General features: G+C 30.8%; 1 protein-coding gene and 2 pseudogenes across 3 annotated transcripts, besides 2 other annotated features; all 3 read left to right on the forward strand.

The window, feature by feature from the left end:
- Positions 1-13: 13 nt before the first annotated feature.
- Positions 14-409, forward strand: TVAGG3_1029630 (uncharacterized protein; the record flags this gene model as incomplete). The annotated part of the gene is made up of 1 exon (XM_001311406.1): positions 14-409. One exon carries the CDS (start codon positions 14-16, stop codon positions 407-409), a length of 396 nt encoding a protein of 131 aa, XP_001311407.1.
- Positions 410-1660: 1251 nt separating this feature from the next.
- Positions 1661-1697: a mobile genetic element.
- A 3463-nt stretch (positions 1698-5160) lies between these two features.
- Positions 5161-5197: a mobile genetic element.
- Positions 5198-6454: 1257 nt separating this feature from the next.
- On the forward strand, positions 6455-10347 carry TVAGG3_1029660 (annotated as a pseudogene). The gene has a single exon. A coding segment is annotated over exon 1 (3893 nt).
- Positions 10348-14402: 4055 nt separating this feature from the next.
- TVAGG3_1029670 lies at positions 14403-15372 on the forward strand (annotated as a pseudogene). The gene has a single exon. A coding segment is annotated over exon 1 (970 nt).
- The last annotated feature ends 927 nt before the right edge of the window (positions 15373-16299 follow it).

The raw sequence follows: 16299 nt of genomic DNA on the forward strand, positions 1-16299 counted from the left end.
TAATGCACTCTAAATGGGTCTCGTAAGAACTATCACAATCGACGGCGTTAAATATGTCATGCAATACCCTGGACCACAAAAGAGAACTACGGGAACTTTCATTGCAGCCGATGAAATTGTACTCGCTCTTGGATGCATTTTTAGTACTACGCCTGAAATTTATGCTGAGATGATATATGATTTGCTCCACTTAAATCAAGAAACAGTACAACCTTGGGATGTTTACAATGTTGTATTGGAAAGCAAGTTTTGGAAAATTTTCAAAATTTTACTTGGTATTAGTCATGACATGATGTTTCGTGCTCATTTCTTTACTATATTTCAGTGCATAGTTCAACTCATGCCAGATGATCTAAAGAAAGTAAATCCAAAAGTAATGTTTATTTTAGAATGTACAGCAAATGACTGATAATGAATTGCCTTAATAATGTAAAACGAACAAATAAACCATATTTTATTATTTATACATATTTTTTTAGGGATCCACGTTGATACATGAAAGGATTGAAAACCTCCTTTTTTTAACTATGTTAATATAAAATGTCAATGAGTCAGAGCATACACCATAAACATGGTTTTTCGAAGAAAATCATAGTAATTTAACACCAGGATCTAATAAATTTCGAAAAATCGAAAGTTGATCTTATTTATTTGAATTTCCTATAAGCTCTTATGCTACATCATTTTTTTTAAAATTGCAATATTTATTTCATTCTCAATAAATTGTTAACTTACACTAACATTCCAAATTCATATACTGCTTTCTCTCATACATTATCTCATAGAACAATGTAATGTGATTCCATATTCAGCTTATATTTCAAATAAAATCAAACAAATGTTTTCGAATTTTAAATTTAACAAATTTTAAACATTTTGTTTACTCTATTTTAATTATAATATGTATAGGGACACGTAAAATATATTAGACATCACTCAATCTTCATAAAATTTAAAAATGAAAATAACAAGTGGGAATCCGAGTTCAATAATAGATTTTCTATAAGTAAACTATCTGTATATTATATTCCCCTGAACTAATGTATGAAAATTTATAATTTATTTAGAGAATTGAATTTTATTAAATTTTTATTTAGTTTGAATATTAATATTATAACTAGTGACTCAAAGTAAAATCCATAGTTGGTTGTATGCCTAAAGATTTATGTTATTTGTTGAAACTTATATTTAAAAATGTGTTTGCATAACATTTGCGTATGACCTCAATAAACTCTTCTTTGAAAGATTTATTAATGACTAGGAATTATTGGGTACTTTTAGAAAATTTATTAAATCAAATTTTGATTATTCAACAAAATGCCACTAAAGTCAAAATTCTGTAAATGAAAATATTGTTATTGACGTGTGCATCTTCCGATTACTATTTGTTTTAAATCTGTAGGTCGAAATTTCGAGAATTGAAATAAATAAGTTTTAAACAGTATGGATCTGTTCCTTTATAGGTATACATGGATGTGGTATATAAATGCAAAGGTCGAAGTTTAAGATATATTGCGATATTCATTCATCAGCAAAACTGTACGTTAATTCCTTTGTTGTAAAAAATATTTGAGAGAAATTGAATAGTTTACACACAAGTTACATCCGAGTTGATGTATACAAAAATAAAACCCAGCAAAATTAAATGAATTTTGATTTGTAATAAACAGAAATTCATCAAAAGTGACAGCTCTCAATTTTTGACATTTGTAAATTCTAAATTGAATGAGAAAAATGAAATAATACTAAGCATAATACAATATTCTAGATTTAATTATAATTAGGAAAAAGTTAGTTTTGAGAGTACTTTTCATAGGCATATAGAATAAAATCTTCTGAAAAATAATATCACATAAACTCATATTATTTTCTAATATATAACTATTTTATATAAAAATCAAATTCAATGATCTTAAAAGCGAAGGATAAACCTCAAAATTTACGAATATAATGAGTGGGAATATAATGCTTATCTATCATAAAACCATATGAAATATCAATTTTTGCTTTACGCCTAATTTTTGACGACAATTAGCAAAAAATGTTAAATGTTAACACTCAGTCCATTTGAATATGAAAAATAAAATTGACTTTGATTAAATGTTTTTATTTATCATGCAATTCTTCTTGCGACCAAAGATTTGAATAAAAGTTCAAAAAATAAGATAGCTTAAAAAATAATATACGGTAGTGTTTACTAATAGATGAATAGTATATAAATTCTATTAAAATGGATTTGATCCAAAAAAATATATAAAATTTGATCATAAATAAAATCGTTTTAAATTACTTCTTCATTTAAATTATAACAATTATTTTTGGTTTTATATTTTTTTGGATCAAATCCATTTTAATAGAATTTATATACTATTCATCTATTAGTAAACACTACCGTATATTATTTTTTAAGGATACCCTTACATTGCGTAGTTAGAAAGAGAATATGATATTGTCATGATTGCTAAAGTTTTAGGCTCCAGAAATGAATATACATCAAACTGAAACAATTGATAAATTGAATGAACTTTTGAGAGGTTCTCAAATAAAAAAAATTATCTAATTTTTTACAATATTACTATTATTTTATCTACATATGTATATATAGTAATTTGAGAAAACTTTTAGGAAAAAATAAGTTTAATAAAAATCTGAATTTTACTTGTTGTGGGATTGTTATTAATTGACACTCCAGACGTATTACTAATAGTTATGCGTATGCAATTAAAGTATTTCTGATGGACAAAATGTGAGATTTATATCAGATAATTCATTTCTACTATTAAGTTATTCATTTATGAGTTTGCACTTATTCGCACTAAATAAATAACTATTAAAAATTGTTTTAATTAATTGACACCATATAATAGAGTGAATTTTGTTTGATCAAACAACAATAGATGATAGATATAAAGCCAAGAAACTTGCTATTAATATGCTCTACTTGCTATTTCAATGTAAGTATGATATTTTCTAAATGTTTCGTTCAGATAACTTAGATATATTAGTCAAAATTTGAAATTTTAATAGCACATATATTAAAAATAATTATTATTCATAAAAGATTAATGAAATAGTAAAAAAAATCAATCAAATTATAAAAATACAACATTTAGAAGAATTCTTATTATCCTTCAAAAAGTCAGTATTTCTGCTGTAATTTTCTACAACATTGTAGTTATTGCACTTTGTCTATGGATTTGTATATATGTTATATATAAATTATATATCTAAACTGCCCATAAGTGCAATTTTTATATAAATTGTTTATTTCTTTAACAATTTCATATAAAATATGCTTTTTTAAGCGTATCAAAGCTGTGTTCTTAATGTGCATGGATATATCAAGAAAAATGTCGAAAAAAATGTGAATTCACAAATTCACTGAATTTTCACCGTTTTTTGAATTTTGCTACAGCACTAATATTAAATAATACTAAAATCTTCTGTCTTTGTAAAAGAATAAATTCTGACAAAAAGTGCTCGTTTAAATTTAATGATCATCTGTATGACTAAGTGGTAAAAAGTGTTTATGACCAAAAAAGGGTTACATGCTTAGTCTATTTTTCTGACAGGATACTCTAGATTTACATGATCTCTATTTCATATCTCCGTTTTTAGATTCTTCGACAGATTTTATGATAGAAAACCAAGATTAACAAATTTCCGGCATGTTAATGAAGAAATCTGCAGCTACCCTCAATATTATTTCAATAATCAGTATCGTTTCTCTTACAATTTATTTTTTTCTCAATAATTTAACAAGAAATAACAATACACACTTGGTTTTACGTATAAAAGCTAAGTGTCGAACTTAATCAACTTTACTTACTTAGCAAATGAATATTTTTGTGGTTGCGAGTTCTGAATGCTGAAGTTTTAGATTTCTCTATAAATGATATCATTGCACTTACAATGTTGTTCCAGCCTATCGCATAAATCATAGAAAATCCAAAAAAAAAAATAATATAAAGAAAATTCATGTCATGAAGTTCAAAAAATACCGTGTAACATTAAAATTGTTATGCATAATACATTTTAGCTATTATTGATTTTTTTTAATTTTCGAGAAATTGAATGGTGAGTCCGATAGAGAAATTTTTAAAAATCCTAGTGCCTCATAGAAGTAATTTCCCTCGTCTCCCATACTTCCAAATGTATGCATATGACATAAACTTTTATGCATTACACAAGTGGCCAATAATATCTATAGAGTAAAAAATTAGAAATTTAATTTTTTTATATGATAGTTATATTTCAGATTTGCGAGCGTAACTTTTTTCTCCATGGCATACTTGTTTTAAGAGCAAATGATCAAAATCGTCCTTCAATTATTGAAGGAGCTGATATCTTTTGAAAATTGAATTGAAAGGGTATTCAATTTTCAAATTTCCTCTCAATTTTGGAAACATATCAACTCTATGAATTAACAATTATGTGCCTTCACAGTTTATCAGTCATATAAGGTGCTTATAAAGAAAAAAAGTTACGCTCGCAAAATATGTTTTTATATAGATTTCACATAAAATAATTATGTAATTTCTAAAAAGAATATTTTTGTTCTTGAATATTAAAGTGTATTGTAGTTTAAAAAGTTTTAAATATGTTGCTAAAATTTCAGGTTTATAGCTCATGTCTAGCATGACTTCTTCGTATGCGCAAAAAATCTGACACGTAAGGGTATCCTTAAGCTATCTTATTTTTTGAACTTTTATTCAAATCTTTGGTCGCAAGAAGAATTGCATGATAAATAAAAACATTTAATCAAAGTCAATTTTATTTTTCATATTCAAATGGACTGAGTGTTAACATTTAACATTTTTTGCTAATTGTCGTCAAAAATTAGGCGTAAAGCAAAAATTGATATTTCATATGGTTTTATGATAGATAAGCATTATATTCCCACTCATTATATTCGTAAATTTTGAGGTTTATCCTTCGCTTTTAAGATCATTGAATTTGATTTTTATATAAAATAGTTATATATTAGAAAATAATATGAGTTTATGTGATATTATTTTTCAGAAGATTTTATTCTATATGCCTATGAAAAGTACTCTCAAAACTAACTTTTTCCTAATTATAATTAAATCTAGAATATTGTATTATGCTTAGTATTATTTCATTTTTCTCATTCAATTTAGAATTTACAAATGTCAAAAATTGAGAGCTGTCACTTTTGATGAATTTCTGTTTATTACAATAATATTATCATTTGAGTTATTATCAAAATTTCAAAAGAATTTTCAAAAAATAATCCGCGAAGGAAAATCCTTCAAATAATGCAATTATGGTTATTTTCCTAAAAAGATTATTGAAGATATTTTTGATATCATTCCGTATAATAACCGCTATGCAAAGTCATACTTTGAACTTGTCAAACATATATATGATGATTATAATGTTACAGGGAACAAAAGGTATATTACTGTTTCAGAATTCCTATTTTATAAAGAATACGGAATCAAATTAAATAAATTTCATGATTTCGAAAAAATTAACTCCGAAAATCTCTATATTCATACAGAAAATACGATTTACAGAGCAATTATGTATAATGACTTAGAAAATTTCATTGCATTCACAGAAAGAGAAGAATTCGATAAAAATCAAAGACTTAATAGTAAATTATATCCAGATTATTATAGAGGATATTCATTACTTGAATTATGTTGTTACCACGGGGCAGTTGATTGTTTCAAGTTCTTAAGAACTAAATTTAACTCAGAAATAACTAACATATGTTTAGAATTTTCATTTTTAGGAGGAAATCAAGAGATCATGAGTGAATGTTTGAAATATCAAAAACCAAATGAAAAATGCATGGAATATGCAATTATTTCACACAACATTGATTTTGTTACATTCTTGATGAATGAATACAATGAAGAGATCGATTTAGAATTATGCATAAAATATAATAATCTTGAATCATTTTTTGTTTATTTCGATCAAACCAATGATGTTAACAATTGCTTTATTAATTCATTGAAGTTCAATATTCCATTACTTTGCGGATATTTCCTTTCACATGGTGCAAATATCAATGAAAAAATTATCTATGGAAAAACCGCTCTTCATCTTGCAGCAAAATATAATCTTAAAGATACAACCGAATTTTTTATATCACATGGTGCAAATGTTGATGCAAAGGATAACAATGGACAAACCGCTCTTCATTATGCCGCATATTATAATAGCAAAGAAACAGCCGAACTTCTTATTTCATATGGTGCAAACATCAATGAAAAGGATAAAGATGGGAAAACTGCTCTTCATATTGCAGCAGAAAAAGATCATAAAGAAACAGCCGAACTTCTCAATTCACATGGTGCAAACATCAATGAAAAGGATAACAATGGACAAACCGCTCTTCGCTATGCAACAACATTATATAATAAAGAAACAGCAGAACTTCTTATTTCACATGGTGCAAACATTAATGAAAAGGATAAAGATGGGAAAACTGCTCTTCATATTGCAGCAGAAAAAGATCATAAAGAAACAGCCGAACTTCTCAATTCACATGGTGCAAACATCAATGAAAAGGATAACAATGGACAAACCGCTCTTCGCTATGCAACAACATTATATAATAAAGAAACAGCAGAACTTCTTATTTCACATGGTGCAAACATTAATGAAAAGGATAAAGATGGGAAAACTGCTCTTCATATTGCAGCAGAAAAAGATCATAAAGAAACAGCCGAACTTCTCAATTCACATGGTGCAAACATCAATGAAAAGGATAACAATGGACAAACCGCTCTTCGCTATGCAACAACATTATATAATAAAGAAACAGCAGAACTTCTTATTTCACATGGTGCAAACATTAATGATAAAGACAAAGATTGGAAAACAGTTCTTCATATTGCAGCAGAAAAAGATCATAAAGAAACAGCCGAACTTCTCAATTCACATGGTGCAAACATCAATGAAAAGGATAACAATGGACAAACCGCTCTTCGCTATGCAACAACATTATATAATAAAGAAACAGCAGAACTTCTTATTTCACATGGTGCAAACATTAATGAAAAGGATAAAGATGGGAAAACTGCTCTTCATATTGCAGCAGAAAAAGATCATAAAGAAACAGCCGAACTTCTCAATTCACATGGTGCAAACATCAATGAAAAGGATAACAATGGACAAACCGCTCTTCGCTATGCAACAACATTATATAATAAAGAAACAGCAGAACTTCTTATTTCACATGGTGCAAACATTAATGATAAAGACAAAGATTGGAAAACAGTTCTTCATCATGCAGCACTTATTAATAGCAAAGAAATAGTCAATCTTCTTATTTTGCATGGTGCAAAAATCAATGAAAAAGATCAAGATGGAAAAACCGCTCTTCATTATGCCGCATATTATAATAGTAAAGAAACAGTTGCACTTCTCATTTCACATGGTGCAAACATCAATGAAAAGGATAACAATGGACAAACCGCTCTTCGCTATGCAACAACATTATATAATAAAGAAACAGCAGAACTTCTTATTTCACATGGTGCAAACATTAATGATAAAGACAAAGATTGGAAAACAGTTCTTCATCATGCAGCACTTATTAATAGCAAAGAAATAGTCAATCTTCTTATTTTGCATGGTGCAAAAATCAATGAAAAAGATCAAGATGGAAAAACCGCTCTTCATTATGCCGCATATTATAATAGTAAAGAAACAGTTGCACTTCTCATTTCACATGGTGCAAACATCAATGAAAAGGATAAAGATGGGAAAACTGCTCTTCATATTGCAGCAGAAAAAGATCATAAAGAAACAGCCGAACTTCTTATTTCACATGGTGCAAATATCAATGAAAAAGATGGTAGCGGGAAAACCGCTCTTCATTATGCCGCATATTATAATAGCAAAGAAACAGCCGAACTTCTTATTTCATATGGTGCAAACATTAATGAAAAGGATAAAGATGGGAAAACTGCTCTTCATATTGCAGCAGAAAAAGATCATAAAGAAACAGCCGAACTTCTCAATTCACATGGTGCAAACATCAATGAAAAGGATAACAATGGACAAACCGCTCTTCGCTATGCAACAACATTATATAATAAAGAAACAGCAGAACTTCTTATTTCACATGGTGCAAACATTAATGAAAAGGATAAAGATGGGAAAAACTGCTCTTCATATTGCAGCAGAAAAAGATCATAAAGAAACAGCCGAACTTCTCAATTCACATGGTGCAAACATCAATGAAAAGGATAACAATGGACAAACCGCTCTTCGCTATGCAACAACATTATATAATAAAGAAACAGCAGAACTTCTTATTTCACATGGTGCAAACATTAATGAAAAGGATAAAGATGGGAAAACTGCTCTTCATATTGCAGCAGAAAAAGATCATAAAGAAACAGCCGAACTTCTCAATTCACATGGTGCAAACATCAATGAAAAGGATAACAATGGACAAACCGCTCTTCGCTATGCAACAACATTATATAATAAAGAAACAGCAGAACTTCTTATTTCATATGGTGCAAACATTAATGAAAAGGATAAAGATGGGAAAACTGCTCTTCATATTGCAGCATGACAAAAGAGCATAAAAGATCATAAAGAAACAGCCGAACTTCTCAATCACATGGTGCAAACATCAATGAAAAGGATAACAATGGACAAACCGCTCTTCGCTATGCAACAACATTAATATAATAAAGAAACAGCAGAACTTCTTATTTCACATGGTGCAAACATTAATGAAAAGGATAAAGATGGGAAAAATCTGCTTCTCATTTGCAGCAGAAAAAGATCATAAAGAAACAGCCGAACTTCTCAATTCACATGGTGCAAACATCAATGAAAAGGATAAAGGATAACAATGGACAAACCGCTCTTCGCTATGCAACAACATTATATAATAAAGAAACAGCAGAACTTCTTATTTCACATGGTGCAAACATTAATGATAAAGACAAAGATTGGAAAACAGTTCTTCATCATGCAGCACTTATTAATAGCAAAGAAATAGTCAATCTTCTTATTTTGCATGGTGCAAAAATCAATGAAAAAGATCAAGATGGAAAAACCGCTCTTCATTATGCCGCATATTATAATAGTAAAGAAACAGTTGCACTTCTCATTTCACATGGTGCAAACATCAATGAAAAGGATAACAATGGACAAACCGCTCTTCGCTATGCAACAACATTATATAATAAGATAAAGAAACAGCAGAACTTCTTATTTCACATGGTGCAAACATTAATGATAAAGACATAAGATTGGAAAACAGTTCTTCATCATGCAGCACTTATTAATAGCAAAGAAATAGTCAATCTTCTTATTTTGCATGGTGCAAATATCATGAAAAAGATCAAGATGGGAAAACCGCTCTTCATTATGCCGCATATTATAATAGCAAAGAAACAGCCGAACTTCTTATTTCATATGGTGCAAACATCAATGAAAAGGATAAAGATGGAAAACTGCTCTTCATATTGCAGCAGAAAAAGATCATAAAGAAACAGCCGAACTTCTTATTTCACATGGTGCAAATATCAATGAAAAAGTGGTAGCGGGAAAACCGCTCTTCATTATGCCGCATATTATAATAGCAAAGAAACAGCCGAACTTCTTATTTCATATGGTGCAAACATTAATGAAAAGGATAAATGATGGGAAACTGCTCTTCATATTGCAGCAGAAAAAGATCATAAAGAAACAGCCGAACTTCTCAATTCACATGGTGCAAACATCAATGAAAAGGATAACAATGGACAAACCGCTCTTCGCTATGCAACAACATTATATAATAAAGAAACAGCAGAACTTCTTATTTCACATGGTGCAAACATTAATGAAAAGGATAAAGATGGGAAAACTGCTCTTCATATTGCAGCAGAAAAAAGATCATAAAGAAACAGCCGAACTTCTCAATTCACATGGTGCAAACATCAATGAAAAGGATAACAATGGACAAACCGCTCTTCGCTCTGCAACAACATTATATAATAAAGAAAACAGCAGAACTTCTTATTTCACATGGTGCAAACATTAATGAAAAGGATAAAGATGGGAAAACTGCTCTTCATATTGCAGCAGAAAAAGATCATAAAGAAACAGCCGAACTTCTCAATTCACATGGTGCAAACATCAATGAAAAGGATAACAATGGACAAAACCGCTCTTCGCTATGCAACAACATTATATAATAAAGAAACAGCAGAACTTCTTATTTCACATGGTGCAAACATTAATGATAAAGACAAAGATTGGAAAACAGTTCTTCATATTGCAGCAGAAAAAGATCATAAAGAAACAGCCGAACTTCTCAATTCACATGGTGCAAACATCAATGAAAAGGATAACAATGGACAAACCGCTCTTCGCTATGCAACAACATTATATATAAAGAAACAGCAGAACTTCTTATTTCACATGGTGCAAACATTAATGAAAAGGATAAAGATGGGAAAACTGCTCTTCATATTGCAGCAGAAAAAGATCATAAAGAAACAGCCGAACTTCTCAATTCACATGGTGCAAACATCAATGAAAAGGATAACAATGGACAAACCGCTCTTCGCTATGCAACAACATTATATAATAAAGAAACAGCAGAACTTCTTATTTCACATGTGCAAACATTAATGATAAAGACAAAGATTGGAAAACAGTTCTTCATCATGCAGCACTTATTAATAGCAAAGAAATAGTCAATCTTCTTATTTTGCATGGTGCAAAAATCAATGAAAAAGATCAAGATGGAAAAACCGCTCTTCATTATGCCGCATATTATAATAGTAAAGAAACAGTTGCACTTCTCATTTCACATGGTGCAAACATCAATGAAAAGGATAACAATGGACAAACCGCTCTTCGCTATGCAACAACATTATATAATAAAGAAACAGCAGAACTTCTTATTTCACATGGTGCAAACATTAATGATAAAGACAAAGATTGGAAAACAGTTCTTCATCATGCAGCACTTATTAATAGCAAAGAAATAGTCAATCTTCTTATTTTGCATGGTGCAAAAATCAATGAAAAAGATCAAGATGGAAAAACCGCTCTTCATTATGCCGCATATTATAATAGTAAAGAAACAGTTGCACTTCTCATTTCACATGGTGCAAACATCAATGAAAAGGATAAAGATGGGAAAACTGCTCTTCATATTGCAGCAGAAAAAGATCATAAAGAAACAGCCGAACTTCTCAATTCACATGGTGCAAACATCAATGAAAAGGATAACAATGGACAAACCGCTCTTCGCTATGCCGCATATTATAATAGCAAAGAAACAGCCGAACTTCTTATTTCATATGGTGCAAACATTAATGAAAAGGATAAAGATGGGAAAACTGCTCTTCATATTGCAGCAGAAAAAGATCATAAAGAAACAGCCGAACTTCTCAATTCACATGGTGCAAACATCAATGAAAAGGATAACAATGGACAAACCGCTCTTCGCTATGCAACAACATTATATAATAAAGAAACAGCAGAACTTCTTATTTCATATGGTGCAAACATTAATGAAAAGGATAAAGATGGGAAAACTGCTCTTCATATTGCAGCAGAAAAAGATCATAAAGCAATAAAGAAACAGCCGAACTTCTCAATTCACATGGTGCAAACATCAATGAAAAGGATAACAATGGACAAACCGCTCTTCGCTATGCAACAACATTATATAATAAAGAAACAGCAGAACTTCTTATTTCACATGGTGCAAACATTAATGAAAGGATAAAGATGGGAAAACTGCTCTTCATATTGCAGCAGAAAAAGATCATAAAGAAACAGCCGAACTTCTCAATTCACATGGTGCAAACATCAATGAAAAGGATAACAATGGACAAACCGCTCTTCGCTATGCAACAATATTATATAATAAAGAAACAGCAGAACTTCTTATTTCACATGGTGCAAACATTAATGAAAAGGATAAAGATGGGAAAACTGCTCTTCATATTGCAGCAGAAAAAGATCATAAAGAAACAGCCGAACTTCTCAATTCACATGGTGCAAACATCAATGAAAAGGATAACAATGGACAAACGCTCTTCGCTATGCAACAACATTATATAATAAAGAAACAGCAGAACTTCTTATTTCACATGGTGCAAACATTAATGATAAAGACAAAGATTGGAAAACAGTTCTTCATATTGCAGCAGAAAAAGATCATAAAGAAACAGCCGAACTTCTCAATTCACATGGTGCAAACATCAATGAAAAGGATAACAATGGACAAACCGCTCTTCGCTATGCAACAACATTATATAATAAAGAAACAGCAGAACTTCTTATTTCACATGGTGCAAACATTAATGAAAAGGATAAAGATGGAAAACTGCTCTTCATATGCAGCAGAAAAAGATCATAAAGAAACAGCCGAACTTCTCAATTCACATGGTGCAAACATCAATGAAAAGGATAACAATGGACAAACCGCTCTTCGCTATGCAACAACATTATATAATAAAGAAACAGCAGAACTTCTTATTTCACATGGTGCAAACATTAATGATAAAGACAAAGATTGGAAAACAGTTCTTCATCATGCAGCACTTATTAATAGCAAAGAAATAGTCAATCTTCTTATTTTGCATGGTGCAAAAATCAATGAAAAAGATCAAGATGGAAAAACCGCTCTCATTATGCCGCATATTATAATAGTAAAGAAACAGTTGCACTTCTCATTTCACATGGTGCAAACATCAATGAAAAGGATAACAATGGACAAACCGCTCTTCGCTATGCAACAACATTATATAATAAAGAAACAGCAGAACTTCTTATTTCACATGGTGCAAACATTAATGATAAAGACAAAGATTGGAAAACAGTTCTTCATCATGCAGCACTTATTAATAGCAAAGAAATAGTCAATCTTCTTATTTTGCATGGTGCAAATATCAATGAAAAAGATCAAGATGGGAAAACCGCTCTTCATTATGCCGCATATTATAATAGCAAAGAAACAGCCGAACTTCTTATTTCATATGGTGCAAACATTAATGAAAAGGATAAAGATGGGAAAACTGCTCTTCATATTGCAGCAGAAAAAGATCATAAAGAAACAGCCGAACTTCTCAATTCACATGGTGCAAACATCAATGAAAAGGATAACAATGGACAAACCGCTCTTCGCTATGCAACAACATTATATAATAAAGAAACAGCAGAACTTCTTATTTCATATGGTGCAAACATTAATGAAAAGGATAAAGATGGGAAAACTGCTCTTCATATTGCAGCAGAAAAAGATCATAAAGAAACAGCCGAACTTCTCAATTCACATGGTGCAAACATCAATGAAAAGGATAACAATGGACAAACCGCTCTTCGCTATGCAACAACATTATATAATAAAGAAACAGCAGAACTTCTTATTTCACATGGTGCAAACATTAATGAAAAGGATAAAGATGGGAAAACTGCTCTTCATATTGCAGCAGAAAAAGATCATAAAGAAACAGCCGAACTTCTCAATTCACATGGTGCAAACATCAATGAAAAGGATAACAATGGACAAACCGCTCTTCGCTATGCAACAACATTATATAATAAAGAAACAGCAGAACTTCTTATTTCACATGGTGCAAACATTAATGATAAAGACAAAGATTGGAAAACAGTTCTTCATCATGCAGCACTTATTAATAGCAAAGAAATAGTCAATCTTCTTATTTTGCATGGTGCAAAAATCAATGAAAAAGATCAAGATGGAAAAACCGCTCTTCATTATGCCGCATATTATAATAGTAAAGAAACAGTTGCACTTCTCATTTCACATGGTGCAAACATCAATGAAAAGGATAACAATGGACAAACCGCTCTTCGCTATGCAACAACATTATATAATAAAGAAACAGCAGAACTTCTTATTTCACATGGTGCAAACATTAATGATAAAGACAAAGATTGGAAAACAGTTCTTCATCATGCAGCACTTATTAATAGCAAAGAAATAGTCAATCTTCTTATTTTGCATGGTGCAAATATCAATGAAAAAGATCAAGATGGGAAAACCGCTCTTCATTATGCCGCATATTATAATAGCAAAGAAACAGCCGAACTTCTTATTTCATATGGTGCAAACATCAATGAAAAGGATAAAGATGGGAAAACTGCTCTTCATATTGCAGCAGAAAAAGATCATAAAGAAACAGCCGAACTTCTTATTTCACATGGTGCAAATATCAATGAAAAAGATGGTAGCGGGAAAACCGCTCTTCATTATGCCGCATATTATAATAGCAAAGAAACAGCCGAACTTCTTATTTCATATGGTGCAAACATTAATGAAAAGGATAAAGATGGGAAAACTGCTCTTCATATTGCAGCAGAAAAAGATCATAAAGAAACAGCCGAACTTCTCAATTCACATGGTGCAAACATCAATGAAAAGGATAACAATGGACAAACCGCTCTTCGCTATGCAACAACATTATATAATAAAGAAACAGCAGAACTTCTTATTTCACATGGTGCAAACATTAATGAAAAGGATAAAGATGGGAAAACTGCTCTTCATATTGCAGCAGAAAAAGATCATAAAGAAACAGCCGAACTTCTCAATTCACATGGTGCAAACATCAATGAAAAGGATAACAATGGACAAACCGCTCTTCGCTATGCAACAACATTATATAATAAAGAAACAGCAGAACTTCTTATTTCACATGGTGCAAACATTAATGAAAAGGATAAAGATGGGAAAACTGCTCTTCATATTGCAGCAGAAAAAGATCATAAAGAAACAGCCGAACTTCTCAATTCACATGGTGCAAACATCAATGAAAAGGATAACAATGGACAAACCGCTCTTCGCTATGCAACAACATTATATAATAAAGAAACAGCAGAACTTCTTATTTCACATGGTGCAAACATTAATGATAAAGACAAAGATTGGAAAACAGTTCTTCATCATGCAGCACTTATTAATAGCAAAGAAATAGTCAATCTTCTTATTTTGCATGGTGCAAATATCAATGAAAAAGATCAAGATGGGAAAACCGCTCTTCATTATGCCGCATATTATAATAGCAAAGAAACAGCCGAACTTCTTATTTCATATGGTGCAAACATCAATGAAAAGGATAAAGATGGACAAACCGCTCTTCGCTATGCAACAACATTATATAATAAAGAAACAGCAGAACTTCTTATTTCACATGGTGCAAACATTAATGAAAAGGATAAAGATGGGAAAACTGCTCTTCATATTGCAGCAGAAAAAGATCATAAAGAAACAGCCGAACTTCTCAATTCACATGGTGCAAACATCAATGAAAAGGATAACAATGGACAAACCGCTCTTCGCTATGCAACAACATTATATAATAAAGAAACAGCAGAACTTCTTATTTCACATGGTGCAAACATTAATGATAAAGACAAAGATTGGAAAACAGTTCTTCATCATGCAGCACTTATTAATAGCAAAGAAATAGTCAATCTTCTTATTTTGCATGGTGCAAATATCAATGAAAAAGATCAAGATGGGAAAACCGCTCTTCATTATGCCGCATATTATAATAGCAAAGAAACAGCCGAACTTCTTATTTCATATGGTGCAAACATCAATGAAAAGGATAAAGATGGGAAAACTGCTCTTCATATTGCAGCAGAAAAAGATCATAAAGAAACAGCCGAACTTCTTATTTCACATGGTGCAAATATCAATGAAAAAGATCAAGATGGGAAAACCGCTCTTCATTATGCCGCATATTATAATAGCAAAGAAACAGCCGAACTTCTTATTTCATATGGTGCAAACATTAATGAAAAGGATAAAGATGGGAAAACTGCTCTTCATATTGCAGCAGAAAAAGATCATAAAGAAACAGCCGAACTTCTCAATTCACATGGTGCAAACATCAATGAAAAGGATAACAATGGACAAACCGCTCTTCGCTATGCAACAACATTATATAATAAAGAAACAGCAGAACTTCTTATTTCATATGGTGCAAACATTAATGAAAAGGATAAAGATGGGAAAACTGCTCTTCATATTGCAGCAGAAAAAGATCATAAAGAAACAGCCGAACTTCTCAATTCACATGGTGCAAACATCAATGAAAAGGATAACAATGGACAAACCGCTCTTCGCTATGCAACAACATTATATAATAAAGAAACAGCAGAACTTCTTATTTCATATGGTGCAAACATTAATGAAAAGGATAAAGATGGGAAAACTGCTCTTCATATTGCAGCAGAAAAAGATCATAAAGAAACAGCCGAACTTCTTATTTCATATGGTGCAAATATCAATGAAAAAGATAAATATTGAGGAACTGCATA

This window comes from Trichomonas vaginalis, chromosome I (genome assembly GCF_026262505.1).
Source record: "Trichomonas vaginalis G3 chromosome I, whole genome shotgun sequence".
NCBI lineage: Eukaryota > Parabasalia > Trichomonadida > Trichomonadidae > Trichomonas > Trichomonas vaginalis.